This window comes from Mirounga angustirostris, unplaced genomic scaffold (genome assembly GCF_029215605.1).
Source record: "Mirounga angustirostris isolate CCGP_5_RB_7025 unplaced genomic scaffold, mMirAng1.0.hap1 SCAF_4, whole genome shotgun sequence".
Taxonomy (NCBI): domain Eukaryota; kingdom Metazoa; phylum Chordata; class Mammalia; order Carnivora; family Phocidae; genus Mirounga; species Mirounga angustirostris.
In genome coordinates, this window is record NW_026991712.1 from 180,446,396 (window position 1) to 180,469,855 (window position 23,460).

General features: G+C 41.4%; 1 protein-coding gene across 16 annotated transcripts in view; it reads right to left on the reverse strand.

Moving 5' to 3' along the window:
* PRDM2 (PR/SET domain 2) overlaps positions 1 to 23,460 on the reverse strand; it is a 118,798-nt gene that overhangs the window by 64,452 nt on the left and 30,886 nt on the right. For 8 of the 16 annotated variants that reach the window (XR_010411093.1, XR_010411088.1, XM_054513127.2 and 5 more), the window contains 4 exons: positions 23,312 to 23,426; positions 21,509 to 21,612; positions 8,721 to 8,873; positions 2,316 to 2,442 (listed from right to left, as the gene is read on the reverse strand). Coding sequence is in view for 6 of the 16 variants with exons in the window: in XM_054513127.2 (XP_054369102.2) it covers positions 2,316 to 2,442; positions 8,721 to 8,873; positions 21,509 to 21,612; positions 23,312 to 23,426 (499 nt within the window). In the remaining 10 variants the exon portion in view is untranslated. Of the gene's footprint in view, positions 1 to 1,455; positions 2,111 to 2,315; positions 2,443 to 4,682; positions 4,701 to 8,720; positions 8,874 to 16,052; positions 16,068 to 17,136; positions 17,258 to 21,508; positions 21,613 to 22,161; positions 22,301 to 23,311; positions 23,427 to 23,460 lie in introns of those variants that run through there. The other 8 variants (XR_010411096.1, XR_010411097.1, XR_010411089.1 and 5 more) reach the window with 7 other exon arrangements.

Consider the following 23,460-nt stretch of genomic DNA (forward strand, 5'->3'; position numbering starts at 1 on the left):
AGAATTCGGCCCTTTGTTTCTCTCTGCCTGCCTCATAATCAAAACGAAGTTAGGTCCACTGTCAGACTACCTGTCAGCTGCAGGTCTTCAACACCTGGCTTGCAGAATTACTAAGCTAACGTGCTACTGAATGAAATTTATGTTGATTTACTCTCCGACATCACTGCCTGAAAAAGTATTTAAAACGTCTGAGGTCACACACAAGACCTAAACAGAACCAAGTTAAAATAAAAAGTTCTCCGTTTCAGGTCTTTGCAAGCTATAAATTAGCTTTCACCGAGTATTTAATTTAAAAGCAAAGAAGGTTTGACTCATTATTTAAACTCTCTAAACTTCAGTACTCTTTACCAGTAAGTTGTTCAAAACAGACTATTAAGTTCCCAGGGCGAGCTTCATGCAAGTATTTTCATAAAAACCTAAGACTCAGTGGATTATATGCTTCCCAGAGTAAATACAAAAATAATAACAGGGATAACATGAACTATTTAATTCAATGTAAAAACCCAGCAATCTAGGCAGGTATAAAAATGTACATTTGTATATTCATGTATCACTAATTAGACAAAAAGTTTATTTTCAGTTTTTTTTCTCCACATCCAACTAAATGAGCAGAAAAAAACATTTAGGGTTCAATAAAAAAGCAGAAAGTGATGCACACCAAAGTATGCTGAACAGAGAAAAACCTGAAAGAAGCTGCTAGGAAGCTATGAATATATTTAAACATATCATTAGTTATACTTAGTAGCAGAGTAAAGATCTCCCGCTCCCCCCAAAATACCGCCCCTGCAAATAAATCACAACTTACCTGGAGAGGCTGGTGGCATTACTTATAAATGAAATGAACACTGAATAAACAAACCGAAATATGTAAACAGTTTCAAACAATTAGGTATTAAGCCTAAAAACAACAAAAATCTCAATACTCAGTTACAGCAGTAGAAAAAAAACACTTGGGAATTTTCTAGACCCTGATCATGTGATGCAGGATCAAAGCATTTAATGGCCTAAAACAATAACGAAATAACATTCGATAAAAGAAAATGTGTACTTAGAAAAAGACCCCACCAACTTTCTCTTGGATGAAGTTAGTTGTATTCCCATTACACTGTGAAATATAAAGAATAGGTAATGGAAAAAAATCACAATCGACTGCTTGCCTACATTTTTAAACATTCTTTTTACATTCTTCCAAAATCGTTTACGTTATGATTTCATTTACAGTATGACTTCCACAACTCACTTGGCAACGTTCTGAGTAAAGGACGGACCCCTAAGTTCTGACGACTACAAAAATTTACGTAAGACCTAAGGCAGGCAAAAAAACCAAACGAACAAAAAAGGACTTATAGGACTAAGAAACTACCATACCGTGCCTTGGCATATATTCAAACTGGGCTCTATGAAAGATTCACGAATTCACATTAAAATTCTTCATTAAAAAAAAACAAAACCAACCTGTCCGAATTGAACGCCAGCTGGAAATAGGATACATCCAACCCAACTATTTTCCTACCCAGAATTATCCCCTCCCCTTTTTAAGTGCGACTGCGCTTTATCTTTTGTTCGAAAACATCGTAAAACAAAATAAAACTACGGGAGTTGAGTCAAAAGTGACACGACATCACACTCTTCAACTTCCATTTCTGTTAGTGGCCTAATTTCGAGAAGGTCCGCGGTGCTCAGACCTTCGCCCACCCCGAGTGTTGCAATCGTGCGCGGCGCGGCCCGGCCCAGCGAGGACAGGAGAGGAGAGGAGTGGCGGGGCCCGGCCCGGCCCGGCCCCGCGCCCAGAGGAGTGGCGGGGCCCGGCGCGGGGCGGCCCGGGGCGGAGCGGCGGCGGCCGGCCCTTCCCGCACGGGCCCGGCTGCATCCGAGGCCGCCGAATCCGCGGACCCGGAGATGTCACTCTCGGAACGTATTTCATGACGCGTTCGCTGGCGAACAGCACAAAAAGCTAAGAATACAGCGGGTGTGCAGGGCTCCGGAGAGACCGGCCGCCGCTCCCACCCGCGAGTGCGGCTATTTCGGAGGTTCCGAGCGAGGTGACAAGCAGCCCTCGGCCGGCCCTCCCAGCGCTCGGTCCGCTCACTCTTGCGCGCCCGGCTTCTCGGCCCCAACTTAGCCAAGAGCCCGAGCGCGGCGTCCGGCCGTGATTCAGCAGCGGCCCGGGGGGGGGGGGGGGCGGCCCGGGGGCCGGGATCGCGGGCTGGGGCCGGGCCGGGCCGGGAAAGGTCACCGAGAGCCGTGGGCGCCGCCCGGGCCCGAACCCGGCCCGGCGGCGGCGGCGGGGGAGCCGGGGCGGCGCGGGCGCCTACCTTTCCTGCTTTTCGGGGAGCTCCGCTTGCTCCGGGCGCTGGCTCGCTCTTCCTCAATCGCAGCTGCTATCTCGGGGTTGTCTTCCCCATTGTACCAGACCAGGAGCTCCTCGCCCGGCGCGATTGGCTGCGGGGACAGAAGAGACAGGCGCCGGGCCAATCAGAGCGACGGTTGTTGGCGGGGCGGGGCGGGGCGGGGGCGGCGCTCCCGGCTGGGGCGGCGAGCCCGGCCAGCCCGGCAGGAAGGGCTCCTTAACCCTTGGCGGCCGCGCGCACAAACCCTCTGCTGGAGGGAGGACCTCACTTCCCGGCCCGCCTCCTCTCCCCGGGGGCCGCGGGGCGGACCTGCGGCTCTGCTGTCAACTCCGAACTCTCTTACCTTACCGAATCTTACTGCCCAAAGCCTCACGACTGCCCACGCAGAAGCAAAAATAAAACACGGAACCATTTTGCCCACGAAATCTAGGCTCATGAGAAATGCAAAGCGTAATGTAAAAGAACCCGACGGTTTGGAAAGAGAAGTGTTGAAAGCTAATTACCAGCGTACGTTTCGGATGCCAAGAGCAAGTTCAGCACGATAAGAACTGTAAGTCACTGCACATTTATAAACGCACCGCTAATGATATCACGGAAATGCTAAAAGAGGAGGCGGGACGCAGGACGCAGGCGTCCCTGCACTATATTCTCTATGCGCTGCCACCAACCTGCTCGGGCCAAAGGAGAATCCACTGCCTTGCCCTCTGTACCAGACAACTTTTAAATGCAGAAGGAAATGCCTTAAAAAACCACACAGGTACTATGCTCCTAAAACATTAACTCTGAAAAAGCCATGAGAGTAGCGAGGACATGGACCACCGCCACGCTGATTACACCTAGGATAAGATCCTGAAGAAAAAGATAACCGAGTGGAAAGATCACATTCCTAAATAGAATTTAAGGAAATGGCTTATTGGCTTCTCTCACAATGACTCACCTGTTCAAAAAGTTCCAAGGGTAACAACAAAAGTAAAATTGCACCTAAAACCCACCGAATAAAATAAGAATCCATCAGTCCATTCTGATATAAATATAATGAATGAACAAGTAAATAAAGAAGGAAAAAGCTCTTCCTTGAAGTAGATCCCAACTAATCAATAAAAAACAAATAATGGAATTAGAAAACCACCACTTGGCAATCATAGCAGTAATAACTGATTCATCAACAGATGCTAAAACTAATAGGTCTAAGTTTCAGGTGTAATAGTATGAGCATGGTCTCAAAACATCTCCCCATAAAACATGAATTACAAAGGTAAAAACAGTATCCTCAGGATGAGATAAATCAACATCCTGTGCCTCCTGATACAATGCACAGAAAAGATTATCATCACTTCTGGAGCTCTCTGCCCAAAATGCATGACCATAACTTAATCATGATGAAATATAAGAAACGCCCAAACTGTGGGACATTCTACAAAATAACTGACAGGTTTGCTCAAAACTGAAAGGCTATACCAGACGAAGACTGACATACTGTCCACACTAAGGAGACTGATAAGACATTACAACTGAATGCAACTGAGTTTTCTCTTCCTATAAGGACATGGTTGGAACAACTGACAAAATGTGAATAAGGTGTATAGATTAGCTAATGAAACACTGTGTCAGTGTTAGCTCCCTGATTTTGATCACCGCACTAAGATTATGGAAGAGGAGGCCCTTGGTTTTAGGTGCAGGTGAATTCCATCTAAGACGCCAGTTTAGAAACAGCATAGTTCCTCATTTTAACGTACCTTCTCGTCTAAATAAAGCCCTTGAAAGTAGACTTTATTTTGTTTCATTCTCTGCAGAACTCAGTTTAGGTAGTCCGAATTTTAAGATATTCTCAATTCTTTAAAAGAACAAGCTACTGTTTCCTTTGCTCCCCCAAGGATGGCTAAAACCTGCCATTTTCTCATCTTTAAACCAATGTACTCTTATTTGCCTTCTTGAATCAGTTACACCTGATTCTAATATATAATCTATTAATGAATTGAAATAGCCATTACAGATGTCTTTTGGCACTCTGATGTGCTAAATCTGTTTCTCCTGAAGGAACAGGCTTTTTATTTAAGTAAACTATTTCTAGTTCCAAATGTATAGTCTACTTCCCTATCTTTTTGTTATAAATCACATATTTATGGAATGGCAGTATCCCCCAATATTTGAAATGATTAGCGTTCACAGAAATAAGGGAAGTCTTCAATAAAACCAAAGTAAAAAAGAAACACGGAATGGAGGGAGGAAAAAGATGTATTCCCGATATGTCCCTGATAGTTTTTAATCATCAAAGAGCATAACCAGAACACTGGCTACAAGACACCCACTGGACATTTTCAAGATACCTACCAGACTCAGAGCTTAAAGTTTCCTTGTTCATTGCACTGCAGTCTTCGGCACAGAACTGACTGCACTAGCAACTGTGTGAAGAGAAGTATCAGCACAAACTCTTTATTTAGGAGGCTACTCCTTTGTTGTTGCAAAACACAATATAAAACACAACAGAATCTGTTCTCTAATATAACATTTCTAAATAGCTCGTGAACTGGTGAACAGCTGGTTAAGAGCAACCTGATTTGTTAGCTATTGAACAACCTTCAAAACTGTTAGCAGCTGAGAGGATTATTATATTCTTGAGCTATTTACTTCCCCACCTCATAGTAAAACAGCGACACAACTAACAGATCTTTATGAAGAGGAAAGTAATATATATATTTTTTAATCGGTGCTTGTTTGCTTCGGTACTACATTGTTTTTTCTTCTGCACTGCTTAGCACATTTAAGATTTTGTAAGTCAAATTTCAGAAGAGAAAAATTATGTTCTTAAACATAGAACTATAAGTGCACATCTTAAAAAATAAAGTTGAAAGTCCAAACAACCTTTTTATGTATTGTACTGTGATGTTCAACAAAACAAGAAGATTTTAAGATCTTTCAACTTTTCCTTTGAGTTCTGACAGGCTTACAGAATGAAGCATACTCTCTCTTTTTTTTTTTTTAAAGATTTTATTTATTTATTTGACAGAGAGAGACACAGCGAGAGAGGGAACAAGCAGGGGGAGTGGGAGAGGGAGAAGCAGGCTTCCCGTCGAGCAGGGAGCCCGATGCGGGGCTAGATCCCAGGACCCTGGGATCATGACCTGAGCCAAAGGCAGACGCTTAAAGACTGAGCCACCCAGGTGCCCCCCAAGCATACTCTCTTATCTAAGTATCAGTAAATATAAACTCGAAATTTTACCAGACCAATTAGGAAGAGACAAGGGTTCCAATAAATATTCCTGACACTAGGTCAAAATAAGAGAAATACTCCAGAATTATAAGAATACACAACACATCAACGCTCAGCCACTTACAATCTAGTCACCAGCATGATCTCTTCCAAGTCACGGGTCAGGACAGCCTCAGCTCTCAAACAGGTGAACTGAAGACTGAAATTCATCTTTCTCCCTGTGGGCCACAAGGCCCCACCTGATCTGACCCCTGACCACCTTACCAGCCTCATCTACCATTCCTCTCCTTGCTCCAGACACACTGACCTTTATCTATTCCTTAAAAAAAAAAATCTAGCTTATTTCTACTTCAAGGCCTTTACTTCTACCGGGCCCCTCTTTCTAGACTGGTCTTCCGCAGAGATCTTTGTGTGACTGGCTCCTTCCCATGCTAGGGGGGTAGGAAGGAGGGGGTTTTTATGTCTTGTCTTCCCTGACCTGCCAGGGGATAGATAAAAAATTATATAATTTTATATAATTTTTTTAAATTATAATTTTACTCATTGTTCATTTTCTATAAGCTGGAGTTCCATGAGACCAGAGACCTTGTCTGTTCTGTTCACTACCACAGAAGAATACCTGGTACATAGTAGACTCTCAATAAATATTTATCAAACTAATGAAGAGATGAATGAATGGGTGGGAGGCCAACTTCTAACTTTCGGGAATTTAAAATAGTTTTTAATCATACTACAAACAAGACCAGTGTTGAGATTTCCTAATTACCTGGGTGATAGTTGAGAAGGCTATACAGAGCCCAGAGGAACATCACGTGTAATTTATTTACAAAACCTAACCCACAGAAAGCTTAATCTAGAAGATTTTAGTGAGATAATCACTAGCAAGGAATCTGAAAGGTCTTGTGCATACGTGAGCAAACATCAAAGGTCAGGACTGGGGGATGTCTGCAAAGACAGAACTATGTTACTTCAGACAAAGGTAAAAAGAATAGCAATGGTACAGCTGGTTAACACCTGGGAATACTCAGGTTAGGCTAGCACTGTTCACACAACCTTACAACTAGTGGCTTGTTTAACCTTCACAACAACTGTATTAATTGGACTATGACCTCCATTTTTACAGATGAGAAAACTAAGAGAGTTTAAGTAACTTCTCCTAGTCACACATCTAGATGCCAGAATTCGCTCACAAGGCAATCTGCTCCAGAGTCCCCACTCCTAACCACAGGACTATAATACCTCACCAAAAATAACAGCTAGCATTTAGCATTTATTAGGCACTAGAGCTCTACCTCTAATAGCCTAGACAATCATCATGATAACCCTATGAGGTCAATACTATAGTTATCTGTATGTTACAAATAAGGGAACGAAGGCAAAGAAAGGTGACCTGCCTAAGGTTACACAGCTAGTGAAGTCCCAATGACCTGCCTTGGGTCACAAAGCAAGCCCAGATTTAATCCAGCAGTCTGGCTTCAGAATTCACTCTCCCAAACACCATTCTCTCTCCATTCTCAGTGTTTCAGATTTGCTACCAGAAATGAACACGTTTTAACAGGAAGTCAGATGAAGGAACTGTGAAGTGTCTGAGAATCACCCTGGGCTTGCTCTCCCTTGGGGCCTCATTTCCACTCCCTTGATCCCCTCCCAGTCATCCCCTCACTACTATTTCATCTCCACCAGGATTCTGCCTCACCAATTTAACCAGAGGTAACTCTCCCTTTAAATCAGTTTGAGAAACAATGAATGAATTCTTGAATCAAGTTCTGAATCCAATTTCAAACTGCAGTGTAACCACACTGCATAGAAATACCTACTAGGAGATCATGCTATTACAATCCAGCAGCAAGAAAAATGAGAAGGAAGGTGGTAGACATTTTTCATGAGACGATAGCACAAAAAAACATTTCCTGCAGAGACTGGAAGCAAGGGCTTGGGTATATATGAAGCAAAGGGCAGTCCAACTGGCTAAAGATGAGAGGAAAAATACAGCAAAGGAGAATTAAACAGCTCTGTGTTAACTAAACTTCCAGAAGTCCCAGCGCTACCACACAGGTAAAATTCACCATGCTGCAAAGCTGACCACTGTCTTCAACGCTTGCTCAAGAGGTTTCAACTCCATGAAGATCCTTTGTTTTCATGGACTGTCCCCCAATCGAGGACAATTTTAAATGGAAGTGAATAAACAGAAACTTGAATTGCAGCAATTTTAGTAGACATATCTATTCCAAAAAGCAACAGTCATCTATCTTTAGAGCCTCAAGTCTCCTCTTTAGAGAACATTTCCATGCAGGGTCAGTGCAGATTTGCCTTCCCAGAGAACATGAAGACAGGGCCAGCGCCAGAAATGCAGCAGCACTCAACGCTGCCTAATGCTAACTGCCCTGCATGTACTCAGTGACCTCTGACCTCACCACAAACTCTAGACAATGATTTCCTCTTCTTTTCATCTCAACAATTAATATCTCCAAATCAAAAACTGGCAGAAAGAAGAAACCCGTTCTGTTTAACTTCCAATCTGAATAAAATCTAGGGAAAGGAAAAGCTAATCCATGGCTACATGACACTGAAGACCAAGAATGTGTTTTCCGTTAACACAGAAGCACCACAGCTATCGACGGTCTCCTACACTTGGATAAATCTGCCAGTTGAACAGTGGCTCGTCCATTTGTATCTTAAGAGGGGGGAAGCGGCTGCCACATGCTTAACTCACCAGTATCTACAAAGATGCAGCATGTAATTATTTAACGCAACCTTCATGCTTTGGTGCACACAAAACAGTGGCAACTGTATATTTATTTTTTATTTTTTTTATTTTTTTTTTTAAGATTTTATTTATTTATTTGACAGAGACAGAGACAGCGAGAGCAGGAACACAAGCAGGGGGAGTGGGAGAGGGAGAAGCAGGCTCCCAAGGAGCGGGAAGCCCGATGCAGGACTCGATCCCAGGACCCTGGGATCATGACCTGAGCCGAAGGCAGTCGCTTAACCGACTGAGCCACCCAGGCGCCCGGCAACTGTATATTTAAAACAAAGACCTTGCTTGTGTTGATGAACCACTTTCAAATCTAATCCTTTCAAGGTCGCCAGGGTCATTACTGTCAGTTACAAAAATGCAGGCAGAGTAACTCACAGCAGACCAGCTCCAACACTCTTACCTTTAAAGTTTTATAGTAAATGGCCCTGTTGATTTCCAGCGGAAATAAATTCTGCTCTTCTCCTGAGCAAGCCCAATTCACATATCGCAGCCAATTCCCCTTCTCTGGGTCGGTGGCATCAATGCACATCCATCCCAAATTTGGGTAATATACCTTGGGGGAGGAAGGGAGGAAATGCCGTTGTTAAAATAGGAGTGTCTTTAAAATGTTTCCATTTTCAACTTTCAAAACAATTCTTCATCATATTGCAATACGGTACAAAACATTTCACAGAAACAAAATAAGCAACAGAGAAAAGAAAACTAAAAGATGAAAACGGGGAGATCCAAAATGGTAATCCTCATTAAGTCATTTCTCTATCTGGGCCGGAGTCCTTTTTTTCTCCTAAACTTTAACACCTACAGCAAATATGTGTAATGATCTCTAAATGCTCTACAAATACTGTCTGCGCACGAAGACAAGTGATAACTCTATTCCCTAAATGTAACTTGAAAAGAAGAGTGAGCTTCCAGCAGCACCCCACTGCACCCAGGTCCCCTGAGTGTTCTGGGTTGTTCTGCAGGTCGAGTGTGGGGAGGGCCCTGTCCTGCCGGACTACACGGTTCCGCGGGTCCCTTTGCTTCCGTAAGTGAACGTGTAGGTGTGAACCTCAACATGGGTGATGGCACACGATGCTTTTGCAACCTCAGCTGACCCTCCAAATCTTCTCTACCTAATCATCTGTTAGAACTAAGGTACCATGGAACATACTCCGGGAAGTATCGGTGTCCTTCCAAAGAAAAGACAGGAAACCTGACCCCTCTTTCAGGACTCAGATCAAACCTACTCATCCACTCTCAGTCAATGTCCCCACCCACCCCTGCCATGCTTCCAGCACTTCTCATTCCTTCATTTTAAAGAAAATCTATTTAGCAACTATTTTTAACTTTTATCTTTGTATACACACACATACCTATATATACACATATATAAATACATATACATATGTGAATGTATTTATATATATATATATATTTTTTTTTTTTTTTTTTTTTTTACTTCCCCCAAACTAGACTGTAAAACACTTGATTAGGCACTGAAATAGAACTCCAGGATCAACTGGTGAAAGAACTGTCAAAAATAAAGCAAAAGAACTAAGTCTCTTACTTTCTCTTTAGGAAGAAAGGAAAGAACCTCAATACTGCAACTTGTTCCCTCCACATACACAGCCAAGACTCCCCCACTCATTTCTTCTTTTCTCTCCTATCCACATTACGCTTCTTTACCGCAGCCTTCCCTCTGCAACAAAGCTCTCACACTTCACTCCCAGCCCTTTGAGCATGCCTGTGTATCCCAGCCTGTGTCTGTCGGGGAGCAGCACCCACCTTCCTGTGTACTAACCATGCTTCTTTCCTGCTGGGAGCCAGATGTCAGGCACAATGCTCTATGCTTTCCGTATCATCTCATTTAACCCTATGTAGCAGGTTCATTGTGTCTTTCTTTTCTTAACATGTGGAAATTGAGGATCAAAAGTTCAATTGGACTTTCCCAAAGTCACCCACTTAATTAAACCCAATCTGCCTGACCCCGACCATACTTAACAGCACCTTCCTCGACCATCCTAGTTAAAACTGTAAATCCTTCTCTTCTCATCAACCACCAGCCATACCCCCAATTTTTTTTTCTTCATAGCGTTTATGCTCTTTTAAAGTATGAGAACATCTTATTTTATTTAGTGACTGCATCCTCACACCAGAGCATAAACTCCATGAAGAAAAGACACGTCAGCCTTTTCACTGACAGGAGCACTCCCAAGACTTGACCAGAGCCTGGCATTGAGTAGGCTCACAATGAATAACTATGGAAAGGATGAAAGGATGATGTTACACACGAATGTGTCGTTGCCATCAGGTAATGAGCACGGACTATGTGACAGGCACCATACCATGTCCTGTAAGTCTCCCCTACGAGTTTATTCAGAAATTGGCTCTACTGAACATCTACCTGCACCACTCTAAAGAAAAGTTATCTGTGTCGCATTAGACCTCTTTTCAAATTATCATTCACCCTCTGCTCACACACACACAGGTGAATGCACACACACTCCCCTCCCTGCAAACAGAGAAAGGGAAGTCCCCAAATGGTATGTTACGAAGAGACAGCATCACAATGCAAGATTTAAAGTGACACTTCACACACCAAAATAATAGAAGGGGCTTTACTTTATAATGTTTCAGAGACATCTGTCACATTTGCCAGCATGACGGGATAAGGGAAAGGGAGTAGCTGTACTTTAACACTGGCAGTCCATTTTAGCTACTTTTTACTAACTTAGGGATCAAAAGTGTTGTTTCGATTTATCACAGTGGACGGCAGAGTCCTACTCACTCCCCATCGACACACTGACACAGATCCAGAAATCAATGGGACGAACAAAGATGGTGCTGGAAAACCCCACACAGTTAAAGGCGGCAGCTGGGAAGAGACACCAAGTCTGCCCACCAACCTGAGGATAACAGTACCAGCTGTGCCCGAATTTCCTGGCTCCCATGTCAACACAGAGACCTCTGTGGCCCATTTGAGTGAATTCCGTATTTATGTATGGTTCATTTTGTTTCAAAATGGATAAAAGCATCTGCTAAGTCATACTTAAACTAAAATACCTACTTCATAGAAAAAGATGAACACCTCAATTTTTTTAAATGTGCAAAAATAATTCACAGAGGAATACACATGGTCCAAACCTCATGAAAAAAATACTTACTTTTAATTAGTTTAAGTCAGTTAAACTAATTAAACTAAACTAGAAATTTAATAATCAAAAAATAACTTCAAATTAAATAATTTTTACCTATCAAACTAGTAAAAAGAAATTTTTAAGAGAAAAAAAATTAGAAGGCAAACATCCCCCCAAACAGTGATTAGAGAATAAACTGGTATCATTTTTTGGATGGAATTTAGCAGTCCATGACAAAAAAAAGCTTTAAAATATACACACACTTTAGCCAGCATATACACGTATAGGAATTTATTCTCATGACATAATTGGCAATTATACCAAGATGTATGTACAAGAACATTCCCAACAGGGTGGTTTATTACAGACTCCCATTAATTGCTAAGTGGAAAACACAATGGATCAGCTCAGGATGATAATCCATGCACACAGAAGAATACTAAGCAGGCATTAAAAAGTACTTTTGTGTAAATCATTAGTTGGTTTATGTGGAATCCTTTATTTTGTTACATATTTCTGTATCCCATAAGAATTTTTCCAATGAGGGTGCCTGGGTGGCTCAGTCAGTTAAGCATCTTGCCTTCGGCTCAGGTCATGATCCCGGGGTCCTGGGATCGAGCCCCACGTCAGGCTCCCAGCTCAGCGGGGAGTCTGCTTTTCCCTCTCCCTCTGCCTCTCCCCCTGCTTATGCTCTCTCTGTCTCTTTCTCTCAAATAAATAAATCTTTTAAAAAAGTTAAACATAGGAATACATGAAGAGAAAAATAACCCGACACTAAATACATGAAAACGTTAGTAACGGTTTTCTCTGAAAAGTGGGATTACCCATCATTTTATTTCCTTTCTTCTGCTTATCTGAATTTTCTGCCTTTCCTCCACTGACTTAGTATAATCTCTAAGTAAAAAAGGATGCAGGTGGGGAGAGCAAGTTAGTTTCCAGCATGAACGCCCAAGTGTGACTAAAGGAAGCCGAGGCCTGCTGACGCTCCTTCTCCTGCCATCATCATCACACACACATTGTTTTAAAAACATATGTAGCTTTCTCATTTTTATTGAGAGTCTAACCTTAGAATTAGGAACGGGGATGAAAACGTGTTTTTATACAATTTCTACCTTAGTTGGTCAAACCTTGGTTTCCAATCAGAATTCACTTCCGTGACAGACATGTAGAACCCAAATGCTAAGATGTGACAGCACTCTGCTTAATGTTAACTACCACTTCTAGACAGCAAAAGTGATGCAACACCATTAGGCTCGGGTAGTGGAGAACCAGCTAGAATCCCTTCCTTTCACACAAAGATAATGCAAAGGCAGCTAAAACTCCCACTCTAGCTCAGACTCAACGAATGATATGCAACAAATCTATTTCTAAATCTGTATAATGACCAAAAAATATTTTCATATAATCAATCCTTTTTCCTGACCCAATCTATAAAACAGTCCCTTTTAACAAAGCAAGGGCACCTGATTATGTATATGCAAACAACTTTTACAAATTAACTTTCAAATGGAAATTCCCTACTTGGAGAAAAAGAACTCAAGGAGGAGTACCTCCACCCCAAGCACTGGGCTAGATGCTTAATATGTTATTTTATTTAACCTTTACAAGAACTCTATGAAATATTACTAAGGCCCCTTTTTAAAACAGGACACCAGGGAAGGTTGGTAATTTTACTAGAACACTAAGGACACTAAAAGTCTGAGCCAAGATTCAAACCTGGTCCCCTCATTTATGCCTCATTTTCAATTTTCCTCTTTCCAAACCCCTCCTCCCATCCTTCACCTTCCCTCCGTCATCCAGGCCGGATCTCCTTTCTGCCCTTACCACTGAACACAGACTGGATATTAACTCTTTGTCAAACAAAACATAATCTTCATACCACTCAACTTCCATTCAATTTAATCAGTCATTTTGAAATAGTCATAAAATCAAAATTTAGTACATACTCCAATTTAAAAACACATCAAAATTAAAGCTTCCTGACACATAAAGGATGTTTTGCAAAGAACAAACCAAACTGTTAAACAGTTTTGAGAGTTTTCGCTTAGATCCTTCCTTATCATTTACTTGTTCTGTTCTACACATGTTAATTCAAACTCATAAACTGAAAAAAATTCTCATTCAGTTAATGCAAATGTACATCATTCAAATCCTCAACTGCTTGCCTATGAGGTCCTTACCCACTCTCAACTTACAGTAACCAACTTACTCTGAAAGAAATCACTCCCAGGAATTGACAGGACACTGAAGATGCCTCCTCATACTGAATCAACTCTCATACAGAGAGACGTCTTTTATGCATCCAAACAGCCCGCCCAAAATTAAGAGTCTATAGTGATAAAGCCATTCTGTTGGGTCTTCTCTGGACTTGCCCTTCAAAGAGCTCTAACACATTATTAATGGTGGGACGGAACCCCTCCTGGAAGTTCACGCTCCCAAGGCTCCTTTCCATCTTTATTTCTCTGGGGACCTAGCTTGTTGGAATTTCCAATATTTTGCTCTATACACCATTTCCCACTTTCCCTGCCTGTTCCTAGAAGACAGACAATATCTATTACCTTTTGTGGAGACTGACAAAAAGAGTAAAGGGGAGAGAGGAGGCTAACATCTCTACAAGCCCAACTTGCAGAGCATTTACCTCCAATGCGTCTCCATAAGTAAACAATAACTCAGCTTGCAGAATTCAATTTCAGGATTTCTGCCCCCACACAGTTATTCTAGGCTTTTGGTTCAAAATACAGCCCATGCTCTCTAACGTTAGCAGAGAAAGAAATTCTTTTTTTTTTTTTTAAGAATTTTTATTTATTTTTTGACAGAGAGAGAGACAGCAAGAGAGGGAACACAAGCAGGGGGAGTGGGAGAGGGAGAAGCAGGCCTCCCGCTGAGTAAGGAGCCCGATGCAGGACTCGATCCCAGGACCCCGGGATCATGACCTGAGCCGAAGGCAGACACTCAACGACTGAGCCACCCAGGTGCCCCAGAAGAGAAAGAAATTCTAAGCAAAAATGAAGACTGATAATCATTTTATTTATTTTTTTTTTTGAAGATTTTATTTATTTATTTGACAGAGAGAGAGATAGTGAGAGCAGGAACACAAGCAGGGGAAGTGGGAGAGGGAGAAGAGGCTTCCCGCCGAGCAGGGAGCCCGACGCGGGGCTCGATCCCAGGACCCCGGGATCATGACCTGAGCCGAAGGCAGACGCTTAACCGACTGAGCCACCCAGGTGCCCCCTGATAATCATTTTAAAAGTACTCAACTACAAATATATATTATGTTTTTAGTCCTCTGTAAGATCATTCAAGTGTTTTTATGTTCAAGTTCAACTAATATTTACTAAGCCAAATTAATCTATATCAAGTAATTTCATAAACATCATCTCATTTGAGGCCAAACAAACCTATGAGGAGATTGCTGTCCTTATCGCAAAGTGAAGATAAAGAAGAAAAGGACAGCCTCGCTTGGTGTGTGAGCATTTCAGTGAAAATATTTAATGAAAGTTACATCTTCATAAGTTATTAACACTGCTACCTGGAAAATACCACACCTTCTTCTTGCTATGTTCACATTCCAGTCGTTCTTGAGCTACAGGATTAGATACTTGGAGGGCTTGTTAAGGGCTGTAAAATTGCCACCCCACAGAAATAACTTTCTGGAGGCTACGTACAAAAATGGATCTTTGGTACCAACTACTTCACTTCTCAGATTGCTTTAGAAAACCAAAGGCTTCTTTTTTGAACTATTTAAATAAATACATCACTGTATCTGAAATATTCTGAATATTCTACAATAAGAAAAATAAATATGGTGGCACATTTTACTATAATAAGCAAACTTGTAGGCAATCCTAAAATACAAATTTAAAAACTAAACAGGTGGGCCTCCCAAGCCTGCAGAGTCCAGGACCACAGCCATGGTTACCAAAGGACAGCACTGACTAACCCTTGAACCTCTCTTTTGGAATTACTTCAAGTTTCATACCTACAACTACACAGATAAATCTGGAAAATCTCCCAACGATAGATGCTCAGTAAACGTTCACAGGTTTGAGGTAGGTGTCCCAATCAACATTCAATGGATCAACAAAATAACTTATTCTATTCTTAAATTAGAAATTTTAACACTGGGGGGCACCTGGGTGGCTCAGTCATTAAGTGTCTGCCTTCAGCTCAGGTCATGATCCTGGAGTCCTGGGATCGAGCCCCACGTTGGGCTCCGGGCTCTGCGGGAAGCCTGCTTCTCCCTCTCCCACTCCCCCTGCTTGTGTTCCCTCTCTCGCTGTGTCTCTGTCAAATAAATAAATAAAATTAAATAAATAAATAAATCCTTCTTTAAAAAAAAAAAGAAATTTTAACACTGGGCTATAGATGTTTAAGGATTCCGTATAACCCCATATATCATATACCATATATCACATACTGTACATGTATTGCGCACCTGTGTATTTTCTGGGCAGATTTTCAAAAGGGCCCACAACATAAAAAAGAATAAGAACCTCTGGGCTCTGCTAGCAGGAAAGGAATGGAATAGGCAATCAAGAAGCTTGGACTCTAGGCCAGACTCCAGGACTGACAGCTTTAAGCCATCAAGCAAGCCACTTCACACTCAGATTTCTCACCTGTGCAAAGATTTAGGGCACTTCCACTATTCTTTTATTCCACAAACAAAAATCTCCATGGTGTATATCGCCAGTAATCTATAAAATAGCACACATTATATGCCAAACTCAGTGCTCCAGAACGTAGGACAGTGGTAAAAGCACACGGCAAAAGCTTCAGAAACAGGGGTTAAATAAGGGAGTAAATACACTTCCAAAGAGGTTTCTTCTTTTTTTTTTTTTTCCACCAGACTGAGCTGCCAATCTGACCACAAGTTAACTTATTTGGGAAGGTCACTTCATTCTCTATATTTCAACGCCCTCATCTGTCCTGAGGTTCCTCTGAAAAGAATACGATTGGCTGAGAAGTTTCTATGACCAACTCTACAGCTACTTCACTTTAAGTACCAAGTTCAAAATCTTCCCATTGCTATTAACCACATAGCTTCACAGTAAGCCTAAGACACCAGCAGCGCCATGCTCACTCCCAGTGCTTCTCCTTTCTACATACTGAGACCAGGGCTCAGCAAACTTTTTCTGTAAAGAACCAGCAATAAGTATTTTCAGCTTCGCAGGCTATACGGGCCCTGTCACAACTACTCAACTTTGCCACCACAGGGCCACGGCAACCATCGATAACATGCAAACGAATGAGTGCAGCTATGTTCTAATACAACTTGATTCATGAGCTAACATCTGAATCTCATATTATTTTCATGTGTCTCGAAACATTTTTTTGTTTAAGCCACTTAAAAATGTAAAAACCACTCGTAGCTGCAGGGCTATAAGGAACAGGTGGCAGGTGCATTTCCATGTGACTCAGGTCTTTGCCTCTGGTACTACTTTGGTGCAGGTGAGAAGCTGGAAAGAAGAGCTGATTCATACTTTCTGGAAAAAGGTTCTACAGGATCAGCTGACTGACTTCTCTACTCTCTTCTGTCTTGCCTCCATTTTTAACCTGGAAATAATCTGAAATTAGACCTGTTGAGCTAGCAAAGACTAGAGAATGCACTTGCTAACATCTAATGCTAACAGTGCAGACCGATAAGAAGTTATTCACCTCTTTAAATAATTAAAGTCCTCTCATTATAGAGAAATAACTTACCAATTTTAGTTGAAACACAATTCTACATATTCCCGCCATTCCTGACTCAAAAGTCGTTGCCGAAATGAATGCCATGCAAATAGAAGCAGTGAACTATTGGTTTTCATTTATAAGAAATGGCCTGGAGGCGGGGGGAAAGGGGGGACACTATGAAAAAGATTAACAATACTCGCTTTAAAAAGCTAGGAAAAAATATGTACTTTTGGTGGCTATGTAAATCAGTGCAATCCTTCTGGAGGTCTCTTAGCAAAATTCACCAGAGATTAAAATGTACATAACTTTGGACTTAACAATTATACTTCCAGGATTTATCTTAAGAAGATAATCAGACAAGTGAGCACACAAATATATAACAGTGAGCTTCATATTTGGAAGAACTGTTAATATCATAAAAAGATTAAAACTATTTAAATGTTCAACTGGTTAAACAGTGGAAGGAATGCAATGGCATCCTAGGGGGCCATAAGAAATGATTATGCAGATGAAACGATCTGACACGGATATGTCTACAGCACACTGAAAGAGAAAAGCACGTCACAAAACTGCATGTGCTGTTTGATCTCAACTGCATGAAGTGTCTATATATGGTGTTTGTATATGTACCAGTGTACGTAAGAGACAGAAGAAAAACAGAGACACAGAAGCAGAGACTTAGAAGAATGTTCACCAAAATATTCACAGATGATTTTTACTTTATTGTTTATAGTTTTCGGTACTGTTTACATTACTTTACAATGAGCATGTATTACATTTATAATTTTAAAAAGACTTATTAGAATGTACACCAAGAATGAACCCTAATGAAAACTATGAACTTTAAGTGATAATGCTGCGTAAGTGCAGGTCCCTCGAATGTCTAACAAACGCACCGCTCTGCTGCGATAGTGGAGGGAGGTGGCGGTGTGCGGAATTCTCTGTACTTCCTGCTCAATTGTGCCATGAACCTGCTCTAAAAAAAAACCATAGAACTGCTCTAAAAAATAGTCTATTAAAAAAAAACTTATCAGAACAATTCACAGGCAAACAACTCAGAAGTTCATCTCATGGGAAGCGATCTGAGACCCATGGAAGTGAATCTGAAAGGCTTCTGTCAGAAGAGGTGAGAATACTGCAGATGGCTCAGCATGTGGGGGTGGGGGGAACTCACAGCAAGTATCACACCGGAGTCCAGCAGTTAAGCTGGCTAGCAAGCAGTTCCTCTCCAGAAATTGCTCAAAGAATGCTCTCCTCTTAGGAGAACCTGACTGTTTTGTGCATTCACCCTGAGGATATTTGACTGTTTCTCTCCTGTTGTTTCTGATTTAATGGCATGTTTTCAGTGAAAGCTTAGAGAACTTAAGACTGCGTTAGATAATCAAGGGCTCAAGAAAAGCAACTGAACACTTTGTCTTAGATTAGCTTTAAAATGGAGTTCTAGCTGGGGCAAGAGACCAGGCTGCTAAAAGATAAGCCAGTCTTAAGGGGCTTTAATGGAAGAACAAATGCCAAGATGAGATTTTAATGATAAGCTGTTTGTTACGTTAATAAGAGGCATTCTGATGCAAGTCTGAGGCTAACACCAAGGTTGGAATAAATTAATGGGGATATACTAAATTTTATTTGGTGTTTCTTTTTCTTTAAAATATATACATTCTAATTGATGCTTCCTATACTTTGCCTAATGCATACTTCTATATACATGTCAGATATATCTACTTTTAACAGAGCAGAAGGCTTACAGGTTTCTGTATGGAATACATACCTTGTAGTCGGAACTATCTGAATGATATCCAGTTGTTTTTTTGTTTTGTTTTGTTTTTTAAAGATTTTATTTATTTATTTGAGAGAGAGAGAATGAGAGAGAGAAAGCACATGAGAGGGGGGAGGGTCAGAGGGAGAAGCAGACTCCCTGCAGAGCAGGGAGCCCGATGCGGGACTCGATCCTGGGACTCCAGGATCATGACCTGAGCCGAAGGCAGTCGCTTAACCAACTGAGCCACCCAGGCGCCCCCAGTTGTTTTTTTTTAATCGCAAGAAGGAAAAGCCAGCCTTGACAAGAACTAAATCTTTAAATCTAACAAGAACTTGGCAATGTCATAAGATTCACCAACTGTAGTGGTATCCAAGTCAAGTACCTTAAGTTAACAACGCAGTAGCAATGCGTTTATAAGTAGAAGTCAAATCCCTAATAGGTCATGACTCCAAATTACAACATTCATCAAGCTGAGTATAAACCTATACTACATATGAATTTCAATACAAATGAAGCTTAATCTACAAAAGACACTATTAATAATTTATGTACTATGCCCAAAATTCTCCAATTGTTACGTTGGGTAAAATAGGTACAATAAACTTAGGTGTAATATTAATATTCATGACATTTGTTCAAGCTTAGCATTATATACACAGAACTAGACAATGCATTTCCTGGTTTCCAGACATTATCCTCACTAAGATTAGCGCTAACCTGGTGGAACATATTTGTTAGTTTCCCTTGGGAAATTTCTAAAATTAAAAATACCATTTATTTGGGGGCATAATTTTGTGGTCAAGACATTTTTAATCATTCAAGCGTTATCTTGAGTAATTAATATCATTTTTTGGCTGGGCAGTTCTACAAATATAGCACTCTTTTACTTCAGAAGTAGTGAAAAAGCATACTGTGATTATTCTCATGCTAAATCCTCATTCCCTAAGGCCCCTTGGGTTAACTGTCATCAGATTTATTGTAAGGGACTCACAACAAACAAACTCAAAATTACTGGAAGAAACTGTAGGAATCTTCAAGTTAAGAAACATTGCTGGTCACACTGAAAACAACAGCAACATACCTCAGATGCACAAGTGTCACAGAACTTCTTGATGGAAAGTATCCAGACATTTCCTAGGCAGATTTTATTTTTAGGCCTGTGTATGTTTACATGTGAAACAGATGTGAGTCAATTTAAGACCATCTGATAGAAATGCTTTTCTAACCACCGAAAAACTTCACTTGTTTTGAAAAGGAGTCACACCAACTGAGATCCTATCAGAACATACGGAGCTTCCCCAGAACACCTGATCTGAACTAAATGCTGAATTTGCATGCAGTGCTCCAGCAAACAGTAACAACCTGCCTTATCTTCACGGCTATCTTAATGAGGTATTTTTTATTAACCCCATTTTTAAATTGAGGGTTTTGGGGCCCAGAGGTTAAGTACCCAGAGAGTCACAAAGCTAAAGGTAGGATCTGAAGCCAGGCAATCCAATGAAACACTTTTAAATGCCTCACTGTCAGGCAGGAGACATGGGTTCTGGTTCTGCATCAACACCACTCTCAACAGGGAGGAGCACTGCACCTCTGCCCTTGACAGCTTCACCTCTCTAAGAAATATGCTAATGCTCTGCGCAGTCCTCCAGCATCCTCGTGAGGACGTGAAATAAACAAAATTAAAGCCTTCTGAGGAGTCCAAAGCACTATATAAATGTGCCATGTGCTAAATATATCCAACTCTGAATATTCCAGCAACACAGAGTTTATTTTCTAAAACACAGAGAAGACCCTAACAGTGTTTTATTTGTGGCCACCGCGGAGTGTCTTTTATGGTATCTATCTGGAAGCCTGCAAAGTGACAGACCAAAGTCTTGGCTATCCTGCAAAACACCCTGAACAAGGTAATATAAAAAGGGGATTTGACATTTATTGTTGAGGACAGCCAAGCAGCTTCAAAAGACAAATGTAAACAGCAGCTGTGTCCAAAGAAACACATTTTCTCTTTAATAAAAATATTCTTGAGGGGCGCCTGGGTGGTTCAGTCGGTTGAGCACCCAACTCTTGGTTTCGGCTCAGGTCATGATCTCGGGGTTGTGGGATCAAGCCCCAGGTCAGCTCCTGGCTCAGCAGGGAGTCTGCTTCCCTTCTCCCTCTCCCTCTGCCCTTCCCCCACACACACACACTTTCTCCCTAAAATAAATAAATCTTTAAAAAATATATATTCTTCACGTCTTGACCTTTTGGCTAAGATCAAGTGTAGTAAAAAATGTATATTCTTGATGTTAAAGAACACATGAAGATGAGAGGGCGCCTGGGTGGCTCAGTTGGTTAAGCGACTGCCTTCGGCTCAGGTCATGATCCTGGAGTTCCAGGATCGAGTCCCGCATCGGGCTCCCTGCTCAGTGGGGAGTCTGCTTCTCCCTTTGACCCTCCCCCTCTCATGCTCTCTCTCTCTCATTCTCTCTCTCAAATAAATAAATAAACTCTTTTAAAAAAAAAAAACTATTAAAAATAAAAAATAAAAAAAACACATGAAGATGACTTTTAATTTCAAAATGTCAAATCCTGAGAGAATAGAATGATTTCTTAAAAAATGTACAGAACACTGATAAACAAGGAGCCAGAATTCTTTCTTACCTCCCACATGTACACATTATTCTTAACCTGAGATCTTTTTTTCTTATCACCAACAAATGGCCCAAACTTTTTGCCTTTTAAAATTGGTTTAGTGGCCCAGACACCTGGAAAATAAAACCAATATTTTTATAATGTTATTGTGGTTATTTTAAAGATTGAAGCATTAAAGTGAACTCTGTTTCACAAAAAAGTTAAAAGGCTAGCAAGATAATGTTAGATCAATGGAGAGCAAGTGAAGTCAAATGAAATCAAGTCTTCGACGAAGATTATTTTTCTTCTTTATATTCTTCTGTAGTTCCCAAATAGTCTGTAAAGAACCTTTGTTTTGTAAGTAGGAAAGAAATGTTTTACATTTGTTTCTATTTTTTACATGTAAAATTAACCAGATGGTACAATCACAAATACCCGGAGAAGAGCACAATCACAACTAAAGAGAAAAAAGATGAGAAAGGAGTGAAACTAGAAATCATTTTAAACTCCTCTTTCTACTTTTCTGCAGATTTCAAATGGTCTCCAATGAAAATGAATTGCTTTTATAAAGGTTTGGAAATGCCGATTTATGAATGGTATTTTTGAAGTCTGTTTGCTCAAAGTGCAACACCCTCTCCTCTCCAGCTAAGTCTCCTGAAACCTCAGGGGCTGTAACAACTCACTTGGCAGAACTTCAAACGGCCCAGAGTCACACGTGCCGCTGCTCCGCCGTATTCCTCGGCCGTTTCCGGGCTCTAGGCACTGACCAGAGGGCAGGCACACAGGCTGAAGAACCAGCGGGCAAAATGGCGGGAGACAGACCTGGAGTCAAGGAACCAGCACCCAGAGGTGACGCCCACTGACAAAAGCCCTCTGGACACGTTCCCTCATCTTCTGCTCTCAGAAGATGCACAGAAGGAAGGTGGAGGCTGAGCCAGTCCTGTCCAGCTAGGAGGTTCAAATTTCACTCTTCTGTAGGTCTGTGAATCCAATTTGATAACAGAGCTAACAATCAATTAGTGGAGCTCTACAATCAACCACTTTCATGTGAATGATGCAAGGCAAGTGCTCAAGTGACTTAGTGAAAAATTTTCCGATGAGAATTAGGAAAGGCATTTATTAACAATTTATTCACACACACATACACATAAGCTGGAATATCAGAAATACATCTTAAAAACAAAAAGGGATACAAACATGATATATTCCAAAACGGTACTTTGACTAAATTTTTATAATTTACTTCCTTATTAGCCTTCTGTCTAAAGATTAGGGCACAAAAACAAGACCAAATACATAAAAGCTGGGTTTGCATTCGATGAGAAAATCCAGCCAGAAGCATTCAGATACACTCAGGTCGTCATTCATTCAAGCACCTACTGAGGTCCAGAACATGTCAGGTACTGGAGACAGAGGTAAGTAAGAAATGAAGGCACACACAGTCAATAAAAGGGGCAGATGTGAAAACAAATACAAAATAATGGAATTAAATATAACAGCATACTCACACTCAAGTCCCAGTGAAATCAGAGAGGAGGGAACAATACACTCAGTAGGAAGAAGAGCCCCGAGGAGACAGTGGAAGGAAATACTCGGGCTAAGTCACAAAGGATGGTAGGTGGGCGTGTGGGTATTTCTGGTTTAGTTTTATAATCTATGTCCACCCTGGATTCTTGACTGGAAAATGCAGAAATTCCACATAATCTTCCAAGTCTAAGTGTAAATCTGTCGCTTTGATGATGAGCTCCCTACCTTAAACGCTCCCAAAGGATGCCTGGATAAAGGTGGCTCTCCCATCCCCTCCCCGTCTCCTTCTGGGACCCTGGTCCTCACCAATCCGAGTCTTGTCAACAGCAGATGGGAAAAGCCTCACTTCCTCTGGAAGTCCTCGAAGCACATGTTCAGGTACCTCAGCCAGGCTCTCAGCAGCTGCAACAGGCTCAGTGTTCTGCAAGTCAAGAAACAGAAGGATCAGAGCAGAG